At 41.8% G+C, this 22651-nt stretch overlaps 1 protein-coding gene across 2 annotated transcripts in view; it reads left to right on the top strand.

Annotated features, from left to right (window-relative positions):
* The window catches only part of rps6kc1 (ribosomal protein S6 kinase B1), a 169113-nt gene that overhangs the window by 109431 nt on the left and 37031 nt on the right, over positions 1-22651 (top strand). For both annotated transcript variants that reach the window (XM_043695845.2, XM_043695846.2), the window contains 2 exons: positions 15125-15172; positions 21516-21648. In XM_043695845.2, coding sequence (XP_043551780.2) covers positions 15125-15172; positions 21516-21648 — 181 coding nt within the window. The remainder of the gene's footprint in view (positions 1-15124; positions 15173-21515; positions 21649-22651) is intronic.

Below are 22651 nucleotides of genomic sequence, written 5' to 3'. Positions count from 1 at the left end.
CTTAATCCTTGGATTCATATTTGTAAAGAACTGATATCCAGAAAAAAATAAAGATTTATACAGAGAGAATTAATGTAAACCTCTTGACATTCCAATCATATCTTCAAAGGACACTTTATTTAGTGACCTTGTGTTAAACAGATGTGCCAAACTATATTAATTTTCTTAAGCACTTTCACAAATTATGTTATTCTGCAGAGACTAAGGAGATTCCTGAGGGGTTGTCGTAACTATAACAGTGAATCATTTTCAGCAGCTCCCTTTTCTAATGCAACACCAGGAGTGCTGAGAGTAAATTACAAGGCAAAAGCTTGATTAAATTAGCAGATTAACGTAGGTTTAGCTCTTCCCTATTCCAATTTCTTTATTTTAATTTTGGACCTGTTTGCTTTGACAAAATGGAAATTAGGATCATAAAGTATTATATTTACTTGACAAAAAAAAATCAATTTATATATCTCCATGTTGATTTCAAAAATATTACAGGGACTGTATGGGCTGGACATTGCAATTGTTTTGGTGTTAGAGAAGCAGGATTGGGGGTGGGGGGGGGGGGGGGGGGGGGGCGGTCAGTGGCAAACTATCCGAATTTGCCCCTTTACAACCTTGGGAAACTGATGTAACCTCAGGATATGAGACATGTACAGACAGTGAAGTCACTGTCACTTGGGATTCGAGCACAGGCTGCACTGCGGCCTTGTCAAGCTAACAGAAATTGAAATCAGTGAGAATGTCAACTCCACTGTCCCCATATCGATGTCAGAACCCCCTTAATAAGTTACATCTTGTTCGATCGGGTATATCTCGATTTCCAACAGCAGTGTGGTTAATAAAATGGGATAAGTAACAGAATTGGCTGAAAAAAGATATTTGTGGAGTGGTTGCAAAATGAATCAATAAATACCTTTAAAGCTGCTTATAAAACATTTTCAAGAACATTTTTATGTCTCACTTTTGCATTGAACTTGAATTCTACCCTCTGGTCTGGTGTGCCTCCCTCTTTTTCTTCCTCTCCCTCCTTTTTTAAAAAAAATCTCTTCTCTTTTTTTTAAATCTGCTCTTCGCTCGCTCTCGTGCTCTCTCTCTTTTCCCCCCTTTTCCTCCCCCTTTCTTTCCCCCTCCCTCTTCTCCCCCCCCCCCACTCCTAAGCGCGCGCTCTCTCGTCCATCAACCCTTGCTCCCGCACATGCTCTTCCCCCCCCACCTCCGTTCCCCCCACTCCTTTTCCCCACCCCACTCCTTTTCCCCCACCCCACTCCTTTTCCCCCACCCCACTCCTTTTCCCCCACCCCACTCCTTTTCCCCCACCCCACTCCTTTTCCCCCACCCCACTCCTTTTCCCCCACCCCACTCCTTTTCCCCCACCCCACTCCTTTTCCCCCACCCCACTCCTTTTCCCCCACCCCACTCCTTTTCCCCCACCCCACTCCTTTTCCCCCACCCCACTCCTTTTCCCCCACCCCACTCCTTTTCCCCCACCCCACTCCTTTTCCCCCACCCCACTCCTTTTCCCCCACCCCACTCCTTTTCCCCCACCCCACTCCTTTTCCCCCACCCCACTCCTTTTCCCCCACCCCACTCCTTTTCCCCCACCCCACTCCTTTTCCCCCACCCCACTCCTTTTCCCCCACCCCACTCCTTTTCCCCCACCCCACTCCTTCCTTCCCCTCCCTCAGAGTATGTAATCAAAATCTACGGCGTGCAAAGTGGTTAAAAAAACCACTGGTAGGCCTAAGGATTGGGATTATTTAAAGAGCCAGCAGATTACTAAAAAGATAATAAAGCAGGAAAAATTGACTTATGGAAGTTAATTGGCAAACAATATAAAAACAAATAGTAAGAGCTTCTTAGGGTATATAAATGTAAAGAGTAGCTGAAGTAGTTGTGGGAAATCTTGGAAGATCTAACAGAGGAATTGATGGGGAGAGTGGACAGGACGATAACATAAACCAATATTTTGCATTTGTATTCATGGTGAAGGACACTAAACATTCCAAAGATAATAGATAAGGCACTAACAACAGGAAATATCTTGTTACAGTCTCCAGCATGTGGGACAAAAGTATTTGACAAATGAATGGGATGAAAAGTAGTCAGGTTGCTTGGACCTGATGACCTGCACTCAAGGCTTTTAAAAGAAGTGTGAAAGAGGTAGTGGGAATATTGGTGGTAATATTCCAGAACTCCCTGAATTCTGAGTGGCTTCAATGGTTAGGAAAACTACTAATGTGACACCCTTGTACAAGAAGGGAGGGAGACGGAAAGCCAGAAACTATAGCCGTTAGTCTAACATCTGACATTGCCGAGTATACTAGAGACCATTATCAAGGAATAAGTAGCAGAACATTTAGAAAAGTTTAATGTAATCAGAGTTAACATGGCTTTGAAAAAGGGAAATTGTGTTTATCTAATTTGCTGAAATTCTTTGAGGATAGAACAAATATAATTGACAAAGGTTGATGTAGTGTATTTGGATTCCAGAAGATATTTGATAATGTGCCAGATAAAAGCTTTTTGCATGCGTTTGGAGCTCATGGTATTGGGAGTAATGTATTAACATGGCTTGGATTGGTGAACACACAGAAGACAGTTGGAATTAATGGGTCTTTTTCAGGTTGAAAAGCCATCACTGGGAGAGTCGCACAAGGATCAGTCCTGGGGTCTTAATGATTTCTTACCTATATCAAGAGAAGGGGATCGTGTGTAATGTATCCCAAATTTGCTGATGATCTGAGAATAGATTTTAGGGCATATAGAGATGAGGGCATGAGGAATCTGCAAAGGGATCTAGATAGGTTGACAGTGTGGGCAAAAATTTGGCAGATGGTGTTTGATATAGGAAAGTGGGAGGTCATGTACTTTGGTAGGAAGAATCAAAAGGCAGATTACACTATTTGAATGGAAAGGGACTCCAAAAAAATAGAGCATATGGGTATTCATGTGCTTAAAACCCAAAAGGTTAGCATGTAAATTCAGCAAGTAATTTTGGCCTTAATTGCTGAGGTGCTTGAAGTTGAAAAACAGGGGAAGTCTTGGTAAAGCTACAGCTTGTTGGTGAGCCTGCACCAGGAATACTGTTTCCAGTTGTGGAGCTGGACAGCTTCACTCGACTGATTCCTGGTATGAAAGGGCTGACATGGGAAAACGCCTAAACAGATTAATCTGTTATTCATTAGAGGTTTGAAGAATGAGGGGTGATCTTACTGAAACATTCAAGATTCTGAAGGTTCTCCACAGGGTAGATGTTGAGAAGAAGTTTTGAGAAGTGGTGAGTATCTTGAACCAAGGTGTCATGGCTGTGGAATAAGGGGAAACTTACTTAAAACCAAGTTGCGAAGGGCTTGCTTCTCCCAGAGGATAGTGAATATGTGCAATTCTGTACTTCAGAAAGTTGTGGAGGCTAGATTGCTGAAAGTATTTAAAGAGTTAGATTTTTGAAATATCCGGGAAATATGAGTGTTGTGTTGAGCTGGGACAGAAGACGAGTTGAGACCCGGAGCAGATCAGCCATGATCTTTTGAAATGGGGTGGTGGGATAGGCTTAAGGGGCCAAATGGCCAACTCTCACTCCCATTTCTTATAGTCACAGTCAGGGTCACAGAGGACATACCCAGGATCTGCCATATTTCAGTAAGTCCACCGCTCATTTTCTCAACTCCTGATGGGTCAAATCCCCACCTGCTCAACATTTCTTCATAAGACGAGTCTTTAATTTCTAGGAAGGATCTAATTCAACTTTCTCTAAACTGGTTATAAGATGTTATATATATCATTCTTCAAATAAAGAGATCACATTGTATGTAGTGCACCAGTTGTAGTGTCAGCAAGCCTGTACACAGCTCCACATATTTTCCTGATTTTATATTCCATTCCCCGTGCAATAGACGTCAGTACTCCATTGGTATTCTCAATCACCTGCTACACCGTCAAACCAACTTTTGTGCTCTTCCAACCTTCTTATCAAAGTGGACAAGCCCATATTTTCCTACACTCTACATCTGCTAAACTTTCACTCACTCACTCAAGTCATCTGTGTTCCTTCACTGGTTCTCCAATCTTCCCAATAGCCCACTCATCTTGGTGTCATATCCCTCATGATCCAGCTATCAATTGTATTGTGCTTTGGCCATCATTTTAATGTACCTTTCCTGTTGGATTGTAAACTGTTTGGTTTGTTACTCATCACTCCATCCAGTTTCTAAATAAAGATCTGTTCTCCCCTTGATTCCAAAAAATATTCCGTCCCTGAAAAATATTGCTCCCTCGATAGAGGCAACTGGTGATGGTTTAACCTGGGGTTCACCACATCTTTGAGGAGGGGTGAGGTTGAGGTGGAGGAGGTGGGACCTTCATGGCAACCTCAGCCAGTGGGGGATTTGAAACTGTGTTGTTGGTGTAACTCTGCATTGCAAACCAGTCATCCAGCTAACTGAGCACTGGTTATTTATCTAATCCTCCACGAGATTACAAGAATCTTGCTTCCCTTTGCAGTCCTTCAACTTTACCTTCAGGGTTCCAACTGCCTGATCAACCTGAAAGAAATTCCTTTTTCTGTTGCTCTTAACTGCATTAAGGTTTTTAACCTTCTAAGCTTTTTATCTTGCACTCATCGTAATTAGGATACGAGAAAACGACTTGAGAAAAGAGGCACCATATTGTACAATGTGAAAGGAGGTTGATGATTGGATGGAGATGCAGCAAGAACAGTGAACTGTCATTTGTATTTTTCAGGGCAGGCAGATAGATTCTGATTGGTCAAGATGTTGCCATACAGCTGCAATTGGCTGCCTCCATCACCCCTATTTTGGAAAAAGATGCAATGTCTGTGCAAATTCCTCTAGACTATTTAAACAGGGTCCTGTTTGTATATATCTAGAGCACCAGTTTGCACAGTCTAATTTTAATTAAGTGGTTTCCCTTAATGGACCAGTTTTATTTAATAAGTGATTTCTCATAGAATCACATCTAATGTCTGTACCTTTCTGGGGCTTTCAAGCATAAGCTGGTTCAGCAAGGGCAGGATGATGCTCACTGAAAATGGTAGAAGGGGCGTGTTGTTTCATACAACCATTGGACCAACCTACCTGACATCACACTGGCACTACGTTTAGGCAAGACTAATTCTAGAGCAAATTATACAATGAACAGAAGAGCCTTGGGAAAAGTTGATGGGCAGAGAGATCTGGGAGTGCAGGTCCATTGTACCCTGAAGGTTGCTGCACAGGTGGATAGAGTGGTCAAGAAGGCATATAGTATGCTTGCCTTCATTGGACGGGGTATTGACTCTAAGAGCTGGCAAAGTCATGTTAAAATTGTACAAGACATTGGTTCGGCCACATTTAGAATACTGTGTACACTTCTGGTCGCCGCATTACCAAAAGGATGTGTACACCTTGGAGATGGTGCAGAGAAGGTGTATGAGGATGTTGCCTGGTATGGAAGACTAGATTAGATTAAATTCCCAAGAGTGTGGAAACAGGCCCTTCGGCCCAACAAGTCCATACCGACCCTCTGAAGGGTAACCCACCCAGTAGGTGGGGAGCAGAGGATACAGATGCTTAGGAATTGACCAACAGGTTTAGACAGCACATTTGGATCGGCTCAGGCCTGGGTTGTAAATTTTCTTTGTTCTCTTTGTTCTAAAACTTAAACATCAGATTACCAATTTGCATGCAAGGCACAATGGCTTTTTGGCTTGCTGGCAGCATCCTGTTTGTGGAGAAACGACTTGTATTTGCTACATAGAACAAGAGACTGTTCACTGTTTTTGCTGCATTTCCAACCAATCATCACCTTCTATTCATGTTCAGAATTTTGAGACCACTTCCCCTTCTAGTGTAATCTGAGGTAGACTGGGTACAACTCGGGACCCCAAAGTGGTGGCTTGGGTTTTTTCAGTCTGCAGTGATTGATGACTCGATCAGGGTGTCAGTTATCTCACAAGTTGGTTTTATTAGGCCCTATCTCACTGAGCAGAAAGGTAAGGCCCAATTCATGAGGTTGCGAATAAGATTACTGTCGTAGCGTGTGAACTGTAGAAATTCCTGTGTACATATTGGCCATGAATGTAGGCTTTAAGTAGGCCATAGTTGAGAACTCATTGTCGGACTTCTCAACTAATAGATTAATGGTTAGTTTGAGCACAGAATAAAGTTGATTAAGCTGGGTAGAGAAATGTGGTGTTAGGTATGTAGCCCGTTTGTCCCAGTGACTGGTAGAACCTTTTAAGCAACACATCCCCTTGACAATTCGTACCAAGCACAATGCTGCCTGTGATGTCAAGCCGCAGAAAAGCGTATCCATAATTCGATGTGATTTTACAATTGGAAACCATTTATTAAATAATCAGGAATGTGGTAAGAGTTGCATTGAAAACCAATTTAAAATGATCAGTCAGACTTGCTGTGTGCTGCATGTGTGTGTGCTATAACAGGACCCTGTTTTCATTGTCAGCGAAATGAATTTGTACATACTTGTACACCTTTTTCAAAATGAAGGTCATGGAGGTGGCCAATTGCTGCTGTATCCCCATGGTAATGACCAGGCCAATCAGAATCTATCTGCTTGGCCTGTGAATTAAGAATGACAGTTAACTGTCCTTAATGCATCTCTTGGCAATCAGCACCCATTTTTTGTGCTGTACAAAATGATGTGTTTTTGTTTAAGTCCATTTCTTGCATCCTAGTTCTGATGTGTGCAAGGTGAAATGCTTCATATTCTCTCATTTTATTAAAGTTTAATGTCCTTGTCCTTTCTAAACATTTTACAACATGAATACTTAGCTCCCAATCGCGCTAAGCGCATTGGCAGGTTTAGTGTTAATATCACAGTCAAACATTTTCACAAAGGCGCTACTAGGCTAAATGCAACTATTTATAAGCTTTGTTGTCATTTTATCTGTCTTTATTGTTCCCATTGTTCTTTATCTGCCTTGATATGTAATGGTGTTATGTCCTAGTTGGCAATCTTCCTTAAACTTGTCCCTGAATTAACATAATCAATTCTTCTCTAGTGGAGCTTTTCCCTTTAGTCATTGCACATCTTTATTCTGACTGTGCCTTTTCACTCTGAACACCAGTGCAGTAAAGCTGTCTGACAGAATACTGGGTGGCAGCAGATGGTTGACCCCTGGGGCAGTTACATGTTACTGGTATTTGGTTCGGACATTGGATCTAATATATGTACAAGTAAGTTTATTCAACTGTGAGGTTTTGCTGCATTTTGAAAATGACTTGTGATTATAACTTAAAAAAGGATTTAGTTTATTTTGATAAGCATTGAATGGTAGTTGTCCATATAAGAAGATTAACATGAGCTGTTCCACAGTTGACCCTCCTCTCTCTTAAATAGTTACAAGGTTAATTATGCAATAGCCTAGTGATGTAACTATAATCCTTCTGTTTGCAATCTAAATTATATGGATTGAAGCATCTTGGGCCTTAAGTTAATGCTGCTGCACAAATGCAGATTGTTAAGGTCCAGGTTTCACTGCACTCCACTTTGGCATTCTCTGTTACATTTAAAATCCAATTTTATCAACATTTCTTCCTCATCTCCACAAACAGTATGGGCATCATCTATGCACTGATATTTGTTTGTTTAAAAAAAAAGCTTGTTTTCATGTATCTGCCTGGTGATTGTTAACAATGGAGATTATTTTAAAATCTTTTTTTTACTATTATATCCAAAAGTGCTGCTACACCCAACTGAACGTTTTCCCTATCAAATCAGCCGTAGTATTTTTAAAATATATTAACCACCACCAGTAAGTCTCCCATGTTTTCCAGTTGAGTATTTCAACATGTGGGTGTACTGGGAAAATCAGGTTGATAGTGGATTGCAAGAAAAGTCTACACGATATTGGTGCAGCTTGTAGCAGAGCCCACTAGGAAATGGGCAATTCTAGATTTAGTGTTGTGCAATGAAGCAGACTTAATGAGAGCTTAAGGTGAAGGAACCCTTAGGAAGCAGTGACCATAATGTGAAAGAATTTACTCTGCAATTTGAGAGGGAGAAGCTGGAATCTGATATAACAGTATTACAGTTGAATAAAGGCAATTACAGAGGCATGAGGGAGGAGCTGACCAGAATTGACTGGGAGAGGAGCCTAGAAGGAAAGACGGTGGAACAGCAATGGCAGGAGTTTTTGAGAGTAATTCGGGCGACATTGCAAAAATTCATCCCGAGGAGAAGGAAGCAATCGAAAGGGAGGATGAGTCAACCATGGCTAACCAGGGAAGTCAGGGACAGCATTAAAGCCAAAAATAAGCATATAATATGGCGAAGGGCAGTGGGAAACCAGAGGATTGGGAAGACTAGAAAGAGCAACAGAGGACAACAAAGGAGGAAATAAGGAGGGAGAAGATTAAATATGACAGTAATATTAGGAAAGGTTACAAGAGTTTCTTTAAATATACAAAGGACATTGAGCCGCTGGAAAATGATACTGGAGAAGTCGCAATGGAGAACAGGGAAATGGCTGAGGAACTGAATAAGTACTTTGTATCAGTCTTCACGGTGGAAGACATGAGTAATATCCTAAAACTTCAAGAGAGTTGGGGGTGCAGAGATGAATATGGTGACCATCACCAAGGAGAAGGTGCTAGAAAAACTGAAAAGTCTGAAAGTGGATAGATCACCTGAACCAGATGGGCTACACCCTTGAGTTCTGAAGGAGATAGCTGAAGAGATAATGGAGATGTTAGTGGTCTTTCAGGAATCACTGGAATCAGGGAGGGTCCCAGAAAACTGGAAAATCATTAATGTAACTCCCGTTTAAGAAAGGAGTCAGGCAAAAGACAAGAAATTGCAGGCTGATTAGCCTGACCTCAGTCATTAGTAAGATTGTGGAGTCCATTGTGAAGGATGAGATTTCTGAATACTTAGAGGTGCATGGTAAAATAGGGCAAAGTCAGCATGGTTTCATCAAGGGGAGGTCATGCCTGACCAATCTGCTAGAATTCTTTGAGGAGGTAATGAGCAGGTTACACCAAGGAGAACCAATGGATGTTATCTATCTGGACTTGCACAAGGCCTTTGATAAGGTGCTGCACAGTAGGCTGCTGAGAAAGATAAGGGCCCAAGATGTTAGAAGCAAGATACTAGCATGGATAGAAGTTTGGCTCAAAGTTTGTGAGAAGATTTGTAGCTCGAGTGCTCGTTGTTGTGGTTCTGTTCGCCGAGCTGAGAATTTGTGTTGCAGACATTTCGTCCCCTGTCTAGGTGACATCCTCACTGCTTGGGAGCCTCCTGTGAAGCGCTTCTGTGATGTTTCCTCCGGAAACCGGAGCGGCAGATTCAAACCTGTACAAATGCCAGAGGAAACATCAAAGAAGCGCTTCACAGGAGGCGCCCAAGCACTGAGGATGTCACCTAGACATGGGACGAAATGTCTGCAACACAAATTCCCAGCTCGGCGAACAAAACCACAACAGAAGTTTGGCTGTCTGGCAGAAGGCAGAGAGTGGGGATAAAAGGGTCCTTCTCAGGATGGAAGCTGGTGATGTTCCACAAGGGTCAGTGTTGGGGGCCACAACTTTTCACTTTATACATTAATGATCTAGATGAAGGAATTGAGGGCATTCTGGCTAAGTCTGCAGATAATGCCAAGCTAGGGAGAAGGGCTAGTAGTATTGAGAAGGCAAGGAGGCTGCAGAAGGATTTAGAAAGGTTAGGAGAATGGGGTAAGAAGTGACAGATAAAATGCAATGTGAGGAAGTGTGAGGTCATGCACTTTGGTAGGAAGAATCGAGGCATGGATTGTTTTCTAATGGTGAGAAAATGTAGAAATCTGGAGTGCAAAGGGACTTGGAAGTCCGAGTGAGGTTTCTCTTGAGGTAAACTGCACATTGAGTCTGTGGTTCGAAAGGCAAATACAATATTATCATTTATCTCAAGAGGACTATAATATAAAAGCAGGGATGAATTTCTGAGGCTTTATAAGGCTCTGGTCAGACCACATTTAGAGTATTCTGAGCAGTTTTGGGCCCCATACCTCCAAGAAGGATCTACTGGCCCTGGAGCAGGTCCAGAGGCGGTTCACGAGAATGATCCCAGGAATGAATGGGTTCACGTAGAAGGAACATTTGAAGACTCTAGGACGATGCACGTTGTTTAGACGGATGTAGGGGGGATCTGATTGAAACTTCGAATACTGGACAGTGTGGACATTGGGAATAGTAAAGGGAAGACCCATTAGAATGGCGATAAGCAGATTTTTTTTTTTAGCCAGAGAGTATTGAATCTGTGGAATTCATTGCTACAAAAGGCTGTGGAGGTCAGGTCATTGAGGATATTTAAAACAGATACAAGTTCTTGATTGCCAAGGAGATTAAAGGTTACAGGGAGAAAGTAGGAATATAGGTTTGTCAACCCCATCAGCCATGATTGAATGGGGGAGCAGACTTGATGGGCCAAATGGCCTAATTTCCACTCCTATCTTTTATGGTGTTATGGAGTAATTTACATTTGAAGGACATTGCAGACCAACAATGGAGAGGGGGAGAATGTACATTGGCGAATTTACTGAGTTTTCCCTATCAATTGGCATAGACATGTTTATGACATACCTCCTAGTGCCGTACAACATGGAAACAGATCCTTCGTCCATGGTGACCAAATTTCCCAAACTAAACTGGTCCTATCTGCCGTGTTTGGCCCACTTCCTTCTAAACCATTCACCTACCTGTCCAAATGTCTTTTAAATGTTGTAACTGTACCAGGATCTATCAGTTCCTCTAACATTTCATTCCACATCTGAACCAGCCTCTTTTTAAAAATAAATTTACCCTTCAGATCCCCTTTTAATCTTTCTCCTCTCACCTTAAAAAATGCCCCATACTTTTGAACTCCCCTGTGCCAACAGAAACGATCTTTGCTATTCACCTTATCTATGTCTTTTTATGGTTTTATAAATCCCTAAAAAGGTCAATTCTCAACCTCCTATGCTCCAGTGAAAAATGTCCCAGCCTATCCAGCCTTCCTTATAAACTTCAACCCTCCATTCCTGATAACAACATCTTTGTAAATGTTTTCTGCACCCTCTCCAACATAATAATATCCTTCTTGTAGCAGGGCAGCCAGTACAGTGTTGTGGTTCTGTTCGCCGAGCTGGAAGTTTTTGTTGCAAACGTTTCGTCCCCTGGCTAGGCGACATCATCAGTGCTTGGGAGCCTCCTGCGAAGCGCTTCTTTGATGTTTCCTCCGGTGTTTATAGTGGTCTGTCCCTGCCGCTTCCGGTTGTCAGTTTCAGCTGTCCGCTGTAGTGGTTGGTATATTGGGTCCAGGTTGATGTGTTTGTTGATGGAGTTTGTGGATGAATGCCATGCCTCTAGGAATTCCCTGGCTGTTCTCTGTCTGACTTGCCCTATGATAGTAGTGTCATAGTATGATAACACTACTATCATAGTATGTCATATGATAGTATGATAACACTACTATCATAGGGCAAGCCAGACAGAAAACAGTCAGGGAATTCCTAGAGGCATGGCACTCATCCACAAACTCCATCAACAAACACATCGACCTGGACCCAATATACCAACCACTACAGCAGACAGCTGAAACTGACAACCGGAAGCGGCAGGGACAGACCACTATAAACACCGGAGGAAACATCAAAGAAGCGCTTCGCAGGAGGCTCCCAAGCACTGATGATGTCGCCTAGCCAGGGGACGAAACGTTTGCAACAAAAACTTCCAGCTCGGCGAACAGAACCACAACAACGAGCACCCGAGCTACAAATCTTCGCACAAACTTTGAGCCAGTACAGTATACGGTACTCCAAAGGTGGCCTCACCAATGTCCTCTCTAACCGCAAAATGATGTCCCAACTCCTATACTCAATGGTCTGAGCAATGAAGGCAAACGTCGAAAGGCTGCCTTTACCAGCTTCTATACCTATGATGTAACTTTTAAAGAACTATGTACCTAGGTCTGTCTGTTCAACAGCATTCAATAGGGCTCTACAATTAACTATATAAGTCTTGCCCTTGTTCGTATTACTGAAATGAAAAACCTCCGGGTCAAGTGGGACTCCAAGCCTGGGTCTTCTGGCTCAGAGGTAGGGACATTGCCGTTCTGCCATGAGGGCCCACTCGGCATATTTGTTCCCCCTATTCCACAAAGGGCACTGATCAGTCATAGAGGCCAATATAGTGTTCCCATTGCTTGGTTCCAGCCATTCTAATTGGTTCTTGATGCGGCTGTGAGTTAAGTAAATTGCATGGAATGAGTTTTGAAAATGAAAGGTTTTAATTAATCGTTATGGAGAATTTTCCTTTCAGTGGAAATGCTGAAAGAATAGGAAGGCAATTGAAGTAAACTGGAAAAGTTTACGGTTAAGACCAGCATGAGTCAAGCAGGGCACAAGTTTGATATGTTGGTCACTGGAGACCACTTATCTCTGAAATAGTGGCTTTACCAACATATTTTCAAGATCAAAACAGAAGTTGCTGGAAAAGCTCAGCAGGCCTGACAGCATCTGTGAAGAGAAATCAGAGTTAATGTTTTGGGTCAGGTGACTCTCCCTCAGAAGGGTCACTGGACCTGAAATGTATACTCTTAATTTCCCTTTACAGATGCTGCCTGACCTGCTGAGCTTTTCCAGCAACTTCTGTTTTTGTTTCTGATTTACAGCATTCGCAGTTTTTTCGATATTTAAATTTTCAAAATATCCACTTCGGGGATAGACATCAAGTTTCTACACCCAGTTTCTAAATATTTCAATCTAAACCAATATGCAGGGTGACTCCATTCAGACATGGGAAGTATTTTTCACTGAAGACAGCCTGGGTCTAAGATAACACCAATTTTTCATGGAGTCTATTTTATATCCTGGTAGCTGCAGTTTGGGACAAAATTTGAAATCTTTAAAATTCAAGACAATTAATGAAATTTAGAGGCTAACAAAATTTAGTTTTTGCTAGAATGAGTTAAAATACCCTCATTTGATTGTAATTTTTAAAACCTGGATTGATATCTAAATTTCACTGGTAATACCATCCAAATTTCATGTTTGCAGAAGAAAATTGAGTGATCAACAGATGTAGAAAAAACTTCATTTGAATATAATCATAATGCCAATTATTATTTTAATGGTAAACATCAACAGATATGGGAATTGACAGAATTGTCAAAATTTGTAATCTTTTGGTTCATAAGATCTAACCTGTGCCTTGTTTGGCAGGAAAATTCTCACTAGTCATAACTGTAAACCTTTTCAGTTTGCAGCAGCTGTACTTTTATTCATTTAGCATTTTTTCCACTGCAAGAAAATCTCTGCACAATGATTAATTAAAACTCGTCATTTTCAAAATTCACTCCGTGCAATCGACTTAAGTCACAGCCACATCCAGGTTAACTGTGGGTTCTTAATCTTTCTAGTGCTAGAGATCACTCATGAATTGGAATGGGAACTAACAGTCACTGCTGCAGGAAGTGCTGCTGATATCAAGGGAATGGTACAAATGACTGAAACTGGTTCCTAGTGTAGACCTAAAATGCCAAACCTGTTGAAGAATCCTTGGTGAATTAGTTTGGCTACTGACTCCAACTCGTATGAAGGGAATAAGTAAGGAAGAAGCAGGAGGTTGTTTCCACTAGTGGGTGAAACTAGGACTAGGGGATATAGCCTCAAAATAAGGGGAACAGATTTAGGACTAAGTGGAGGAGAAACCTCTCCCAAAGGGTCATGAATCTGTGGAATTCTCTGCCCAGTGAAGTAGTTGAAGCTACCTCATTGAATATTTTTTAAGGCAAAGATAGATTTTTGAACAGTAAAGGAATTCAAGGTTATGGTGGGTAACTGGAGCTGAGTCCATGAAACGATCAACCATGATCTTATCGAATGGCGGAACAGACTGGAGGGGTCAGATGGTCGCATACTGCTCCTATTTCTTATGTTTCTTATCCCAATTTCAAATATTGTCTTCCACCAACTCCCAAATACACTTAAAATAACTGACTCTGCTAGCTTGTTCTGTGTAATTTTTGAAGTCAATATTTTCTTCGGTGCTATTTCCTTCCTAAAACCTTTTGAAATTCTGTCTTTGTAATTTGATGTTGTGACTTATTCTTAGGACACTGTAGTAACTAAAGCTGTGAAACCAGCTATGAAAACATTGCACCCAAACATAAATGGTCTTTTGCACTGCATATAAAATATGGCCTATTGTAACAAATAGGTACATTGGACAAAGGAGAGGAATCTGGGTTAAAATCCTGGAATTCCTTCCCTGAGGGCATTGTGAGTCAACCTACACGCAGACTGCAGTGGTTAAAGAAGCCAGCTCACCACCACCTTCTCAAGGGCAAGTAGGGACGGGCAACACATACTGGCCGAGCTGCATCCTAGGAGTGCATAAAACGACAATTATTTTTGCTTCGTGACAGGAAGAGGGACACTAGGGAAGTCACTTGCATTAAAAAGTTAACAGGTTTTGTAAAGAGATTTTCCACTCTCTAGGAAGAATTTACTGAGGAAGATAAATAATTAAAATGCAAAAGACTGCATTTCTGTTTACATCATAGAGCACCAGTTGGGTCAGAGACAACCCAGCTGTATTCCATGCATATTCCACAGGACTTGGCAGTAGAAATATTCATGTTTTAGTAAGTAAGTTTATGAAAGCTCAATTGCCACAGATTTAAAGAAGTAAAAGTGATTAAATATGACATTGAACAGATGGAGACTATCTAGCCGCCTGATGTATCTGGCTCTAATTATATTATCATTGGTTTCGCCTGGCTTAGAGGAGGTGTTTCCAGGGGCTGATTTGCAGTCATTTATAAAACACCTGTTTGGGAAAACTATTTGCCGACGGCCAATTTAAAAAAAAATTCACAGATGTGCTTTCTTCGTGTCAGCACACTGTAAATATTCTCCGGCTTTATGAGGAGAAAGAAGACGAGGCAGTTTTGTTCAGTTTTTGTTTTGTCTTTCCTTTTTCAGGTGTTTCTCTAGAGGTCAGTTTTGGGCTGCATATGATTTCTGTAGCCATTACATCCTGCTATCACTGATTCAATTTTAAGATGCACCTTTGGGCTGAATGTGTACACAGACGAGTTACGTAACCTGTGTTGAAGAAGTACTGATTTTAACTTGTGGTTGTATTTCTTTCCAAAGGTTTTACTCGTGTTGGATTCCAGGACACAGGAGACATTCATTTTAAAAGTAAGCACCTTTTCAAAGTTTAAAATAAACAAAAACAGAAAATGCTGGAAAAGCTCAGCAGGACTGGCAACATCTGTGGAGAGAGAGAGCAGATTTGATGTTTCAGATCTAATGACCTTTCTTCAGAAGGCTCTGAAGAAATGTCATATTAGAACTCGAAATGTTAACTCACTTTCCACAGATGCTGCCAGACCTGCTCAGTTTTTCCAGCAACTTCTGTTTTTGTTTCAGATCTTTAACATCTGCCGTTCTTTGTGTTTTTTTCTTAAATTTACAGTTCAATTTTATGGTTCAATCCTAAAAATGCAACTTTGTCATTTAGTCATTTTTAAGTCATATGAGTGTATCCAGAGAACCATCTCTTAAAATCTTGGAATGAATTGGAAGATTGGGAATGCGGAAATGTTGGTTGCGATATCCAGAGAATGTTCTGGAGGAGGAAGTAGAGCTCTCTGTGAATTAAGGTTGACAAACTGTCTTTTGAGGGTGAGCAGAAGACCATTTCGGACTGAAAAATAGATGGCTTACTGTCAGAGGCGATCGCTGCTCAAGTGTATGGAGTAGGGGAGCTGCTGTTGGATTGGGATGGACAACTTTTAAAAATCACAACACTCGGTTGTAGTCCAGGTTTATTTGGAAGCACTAGCATTTGGTGTGCTACCTGATGAAAGAGCAGTGCTCTGAAAATTAGTACTTCCAAATAAACCTGTTGGACTATAGGCAGGTGTGTGATTTTTAACTAACTATATGGAGACATAAGACCACTTTCATTCCTGATTTTCCTGTATGCTGGCCATGAATAAGGGATATAAGAAGGGCCTAAAAAATGTCTGTCTTATTGGCTTGACATTCCCCACTGAGTGGTGCATCTGACTCAGTTGACTCCTTGACCTGCTCCTAGGGATCTACCACTGTTTTACACGTGACCTCCTCAGAGGAGTGCCCTTAATTAAGAAGATGTCAAGGGCCCCACCCATCGAGGTGGCCCTTGAACATTCTCCTCTGTCTCAGTTGTACAGCTGGAATATTGGAGGGAAAGGAGGGTAATAGTGCCAGTTTTTGCTTTAGCTGATTGCTAGTGTGACCTTGTTTGCTCAGACTGATGATGGTAAGACCAGAGTGATTACAACTTTTCTGTACTCTACTCATTTGCTCCCTAAACAGCCTGGATGAGAACATATGGAACAACTCCATAGTTGGTTTGATGTGTTAGTTGTTTTAAATCCAACTCCCAAGACTGGAGCATTCAATTTACCGGAGCAGCAGTGAGGAAGTGCTGCTATGCTGTCATTCAGATGAGGCCTTGTCTGTTTCTTCAGATGGGTATAAAGATCCCGTGGTACCACTTTGCAGAAGAGCAGGGAAACAGCTACCAAATGTTCCCAGCTACCAAATCTCCCAGTGTATGCTTACAAGAATGGAACTGAGCTGGCTGTATATTGGATTTTGTGCGTGATTTGGGGGTGACGGAGGGAATGAGGCTGTTCAACTGTTGAACACAATGTAAGTACAGTTTAGACAGATGGGATAGAATCTTTGCTTCTATCTTTTATTTAGCAGCTGTTATCACAAGTGAAAACAGTTTGGGTACTCAACCTATTCTCAGCAGCACAAAACTGTCCATAATTCCTCACCAATTGACGTTAATTGGGCAATCTCATTCAAAGATCTCTGAGGTATGACTGGTTTCAGCAACGGAAATCTCAGACTAGTCAGGTAGGGGTATCCTTTTAAATTTAGCTATAGGTTGTGTTATTGTAACTGGGTTCAGCTTGTGTAGTATTTGGTTTCCAGCATGAGGAAAATACATCTTCACCCTGTGCCTATTCACCGTTTGGCACTTGGTTCTAGATTGCATTTCAGTGAGTTCCTATTTTTTCAGTAAGACAACGAAATGATGAGTCAATCCACTTACTGTTCATGTTATTTGAATATCTGTTTGGTCAAGACGGTCGTGTTTGTTTTGAAATTCAGCTGATTAATGATTTAGATGGTGGTAGATTTCTAATCTGTTTCCAAACTGCTTTCCTAAAGTCATATTTATCTTTCTGTGCTTTCTAAATTAAAGCACTCTGAGCGTACACAATAGTTTATGTGTGTCCTTAGAATCAAAATTTTACTTTGTTATTATGTTCACCACCCTAATACCTCTTGATTCTCTTTTCCCAAAGATGCCAACACAGATTTTCCACATTGCTATTCTGCTCAGAGTACCCTTGATTTGGAGTTCCAACTGCTGTAGATTTTCCGGAGTCAGGTCCCTATACATTATTGGCACATTTCTTGGATTTTTACAAGGGAATTACCTCTGGTGAGAGTGGGAGTTGAACATGTCTGCAGTCTTTGTGGTAGCCCAAAGAAAGTCTTCTAATGCCAGTTGCCTCCCCCCCCCCCCCGTCCCCAGTCCATAATTTAAATGCAAAATGTTGGAAATAGTATAGAGAGTTGGAAACCAGCAGAGGAGCTTCAAAAGAAATTTCCCTCACTTTCCAACTGAGGTGCAGCAGAGTGAAGGTGGAACTGGGAGGTTAGGGCCATGGCCTTGTATTACATTATTGTTGAAGAGGCATAAGATGCTCTTTGATATCTGGCTCAAGTGGGCATTCCTTAGTTCAGCAAACTTAAAGTGGCTCATTTTATTGACCAACATTGGAAACTTCACTGACTGTCCTCTTTCCTCTGCATAGTTTGCACTACTGATGCCATTTGTAGTGATCCTGTTGAATTAGCCCTGTTAAGATCGGCTCTGTGGACAGCTAAAACAAAGGAATACTGGGGCTCTCCCAATCACTGGATAGATTGATAAATACGGTTCCCCAGTAGCTGAGATGGCAAAGGACAGGAAGCTTATTTGTCACTGTTTTTCCAATAGCCCAGTCAAGGGGTGGATAATGTGGATTTTAGAGTCTTAGAGCTGAAATAATTTTTTTTTAAAACAAATCAATACAGAACGTTTGGTACTTTCTATGGGCTCATTCTAGTCGGTACCATTGCCTCACAGCCATACAATCATTGTGTTCTAATCCAGCTAAGCCTGATCCTGACTAATCACTCTCCAGGCCTGTGTCTGACTCCAAATGTTCACTATCCTTGAACACAGCTAGTGACCTTCGATATTCCCTATCTTGACTCCTGATTTGACAATCAACCCATATACTGCTTCAGCACCCATCCCCCAGTTTCCATGCTGAACCCTGGCTATTTCTCGACCAGGTAACACACGTTCCTAGCCCCAAACTCTTAATTTCTCATCTTTGTGACTCTAGGTCTCTACTCCCCTTGACTCAATCCCCTCGTCTAGGGCAGCCCTGTAAGGACCTATTTTGCTCTGGAGTACAGGTGCAGGTTAGAGTGGGACCCACCATCCGAGAAACAGATGGCCACTAGGGTTGCCAAAATGGGCTGGTTGGAGTGCATGCCATGGTTCTCTCAGACTCTGGCTCAATCGTTTGGTTACATTTCAGGCCCTCTAGCCCTCGTACTTCACTTGTCATAGTCTGCCAGGCTACTCCCCATCCCACCTATGCCAACTCATGTCTCATCGCCCCATTAGTCCCTTAACAGGGCATGAGTCCGCACAGGGACTTCATGTCCATTCACCCTATGTACAGAATCAATGAGCCTGATAGTAAAAATGGTGTGTATCAATCTGCTTAGAAAAAAAATAAAGTAACTCTTTGACACTTCGATAATCTTTCTTTTCTATCAAATAGACCATTAAAATATAAATAATAGAAACTTTGAATACTTTACCCTACTTAGTTGTATGCAGATAAATATTGAAATATTTACAACAGAGAGCATAGCAGAAGGAAAAGTGGTAGAACCACATAAAGATGTCAGTGAAGCAAAGTCAACAATTCTGTCCAGCTGTGTAAATAACCACAGCTCTCTTGATCCTGTTATGAGTCTGAACTCGGCCAGTGAATTCTCCTCTCGTCTGGTCCCTTTCCACTCTCAAATGTGATTCTTTTGATACTTCACATCAGTTTCAGAGTTTCCGATTCACGGGCACTAGCTGCCTTCTCTTCACCATGCATGTGCAATCCCTTTACATGTCCAACCCCAATCAGGATGGTCTCAGGCCTCACAGTTTCCTCCTGGAAAAAAGGCCTGAACTATCCCCATCCACCACCATCCTTCTCCACCTGCCTGAGCTCGTCCTCTCCCTGAACAATTTCTCCTCTTACTCTTCTCACTTTCTTCACACCAAAGGTATGGTCATGGGTGTATGGGTATTATATACGTGGGCCTCAGTTATGTCTGTCCCTTTGAGGAATGTGAAACATTCCTTCTTCTGGTCCTACTGTAGCCTCCCCCTCTCATCCTGAATTGGGAAAGTTTATCAATTTCACTTGCAATTTCTACCCCGCTCTCATCTTCACACGGTCCACCTCTGACTCCTCCACTCTCTTCCTCGACATCTGTTTCCATTTCTGGGGATAGGCTGGCCACCAATAACCACTACAAACGCACCGACTCCCATAGTTACCTCGACTATGCCTCTCCACACCCTGCTTCTTCTAAAGACTCTATTCCGTTCTCCCAGTTTCTCGCTCTCCATTGCCACTGTTCCAATGATGCTACTTTTGACAAGGGGGCCTGTGAAATTTCCACCACCTTCATCAACTGATAATTCCCATTCACCATGATTGACAGGCCCTCCAGCCATGCCTGACCCAGCCTCCACACCTCGGTCCTCACCACCCCCTCTTCCCTCCAACAAGACCGATAGGGTCCCCCTGGTCCTCACTTCCCCTATGTCCACCAGCATCTCTAACCCCATACAACTTACTATCACATGGGTTGCTACTACAAACAACCCAAAGTCAGCCACTAATGTTACCCATTAGTTGCTAATGATTTCCTCAGGCTGACAATTGTTTCTTTCCATCTGGACTCTATCTCCATCCGTTGTTTACTATGCCCCCACTGCCTCCATATACCGTACATACCAACCTTTCCTAGCTACCATCAGTTCTGAGGAAGGGTTACTAGAATGAAACGTTAACTCTGCTTCCTCCACAGATGCTGGGTCAAGAGAGTGCTGCTGGGAAAGCACAGCAGGTCAGGCAGCATCTGAGAAGCAGAAGCCCTTCATCAGGAAATGTCGATTTTTATTTTTTTTTTTCCCCCTGGTCCTCGGATGCTGCTGTGCTTTTCCAGTACTGCACACTCGACTTTGATCTCCAGCATCTGCAGTGATCACTTAGTCCTCTCCACCAATGCGCTCAGACCAGCTGGGTTTTTCCAGCAATCCCTGATTTTGTTCCTCCATTATGCATGCTTGTCTTTTTTCTAAGCAACTTTGTAAATACTATGGTTACTGATCGCTTCACTGGTTCTGTCCATAATGTGGAAAGAAGTGGAGTCCATTGAAGGGTATGGAGTCCATTGAAGATGGGTGGGGCACATGGTGGCACGAAGAAGGAATGGGTAAGACATTTTGAACTTGCCTTCAAAAGATTCTTGAATCCAGACTATGGTTCATGAGTATTCTGAGATCCATAAATATGTCACGGTGAAGCTGCCTCAACTCCACAAAATTGTGAGGGACTGGGAGGTGCTTGTCCTGCAATGGAGCCAGATTGATGGGTGCTGTAGGGTGGAGATTGCTAGCAGTACCATAATCCTTTGCCAGCAAAGATTGCAGGTATCAAGAATCCCTGTCTACCTTTATTTTTTAATCCCTGCCCCTGTTCTGACATAAGCTTGAAAATGTGAGCCCAGGTTTCCCCATCCTGCAGCGTTGTCCACTGCTGTCCATTCTTTGTTCTCACTTAGCCAACTCAAACTCCGTTATCAGGCTGCCTCAGACACCCTGATAATTAGGCTGTGATCTTGCTGCTATACTCTCTTCTAATTGAATAACCTTTTAAGTACAAAGATAATCATCAGTACTTCAGTGTATTAATGCAGCATAAATTTCACAAAACTCAACATGCTCCCACAATCTACAGCCTGAAAATTGACACTAACCTTTGATTAGCTTGTGTAGTTTTTGTTTTAAAAATCTAAAATTCTGTTGTATTTGTTCTGTGAGGAAAATAACCAAAGTATTGTTCTGATGACTTAGTTAAGAGTGAGAGAGAGCCTAATAAAAACGTTGACCCATGTAATTGATTTTAATGGCAGCTCAGTGCCATCCTCTGTGTGCTGGATAGCAGCCAAGTGCCATCAGTTAGGCCTTGGGGAGCTCGGGGCACCGAGGAGGAGATGAAGAGGACTAACTGGCTTTCTGAAGCACAGAATAACACAAACAGATTAGTGTATTTGATAAGTGCAGCGCGCAGCATGTTCTAAAGCAGCAGAGAGTACAACTGACCTTTCTATTCTCTGTCAGAGTCTGAGGAAAAGCAGCGAGTGCAGCAGAAACAGAAAGACCATCATTCCCCACTGTGTGCCCAACATGGTGCATTTGAAGAAACAGATCATCTCTGAAGACTCCATCTTTCTTTTGCTTCAGTATGCAGAAGGTATGTGTTGGTCTTGTCAATTTAAGTTGATTTATAAACTCACTTTAATTTGTCATCCAGTTTAGTAAATTCCTTCCAGAATAAAAAAAAACCAAGTGTTTTATGTGGAAGAAACCACATTACTATCTAATTGTTACAACATGTATCACCAACATATTGCTTTTGGCAGTACCTGGGTTTGCCTGAAGAACACAGTCTGAGGCAGCTCCAGTATTGTGCCTTAGACCTCCTTCTGTTCTGTTGGTGCTGTGTAGTTGCACACACTGGCAAGTAAATAGATTTTAAAATATATGCAGTTTGATCAATCTGCTCCACAGATGTTGCATGTACAAAATCAATGAGAATTTTGAAGACTGATCAATTTTTATTAGTTAAGGGCATTGAGGGATGTGTAGCACAAGCAATTAAATGGAGTTGGTTTCAGGATCAGCTGACAAAATGAAGGAAAACACACACGGGTGGGTGGGGCGGAGGGGCCTTCCTGTCCTATCCTATCCTATACTCAGTTATTCAATAACTCTTGATTCAAAGGTAGGTAAAAGGTTTCCTGCCAATAGGACAAAATGATCGCATTGCTCACAGAATTCCAGTGACCATTTAAAATTGTTGATCTTTAAAAATATATTTTGATCAAAGAGTTTTTTTTTTGAAGATCGTGTTCACCTGTGAGCAAAGCATGCTTCTCTATTTGTTGATGCAGCCACTAGCCATCGACTAGTTAGAACGCAGTAGAATTTCATCAGATTAACCTCAAATTGGAATATTTTGCTTTAAGGCTATTTGAATTCTCTTTCACCTGTGTCGATGTACTCAGTTGCTCCAAGAATGCTTTTTTTAAAAAAAAAAAGCATAAAAGAATTTGTAATGATATTGCATTTGTCTTTGTCTTCTAGCATTACCAAACATTTTGCTGCATCTTCACTTCTGGCACTATTAAGGCAACTGTTTTAATAACGAAATAAGTTGATGAAAATATAATTTCCCCTTCATTTAAACTCTCAAT

Source organism: Chiloscyllium plagiosum, unplaced genomic scaffold, assembly GCF_037043375.1.
Source record: "Chiloscyllium plagiosum isolate Xiang-an unplaced genomic scaffold, Cpla_swu_hap1 HiC_scaffold_10, whole genome shotgun sequence".
Classification (NCBI taxonomy): domain Eukaryota; kingdom Metazoa; phylum Chordata; class Chondrichthyes; order Orectolobiformes; family Hemiscylliidae; genus Chiloscyllium; species Chiloscyllium plagiosum.
Note: the sequence above shows the minus strand (reverse complement) of the source record. Positions and strands in the feature narration are given on the sequence as shown.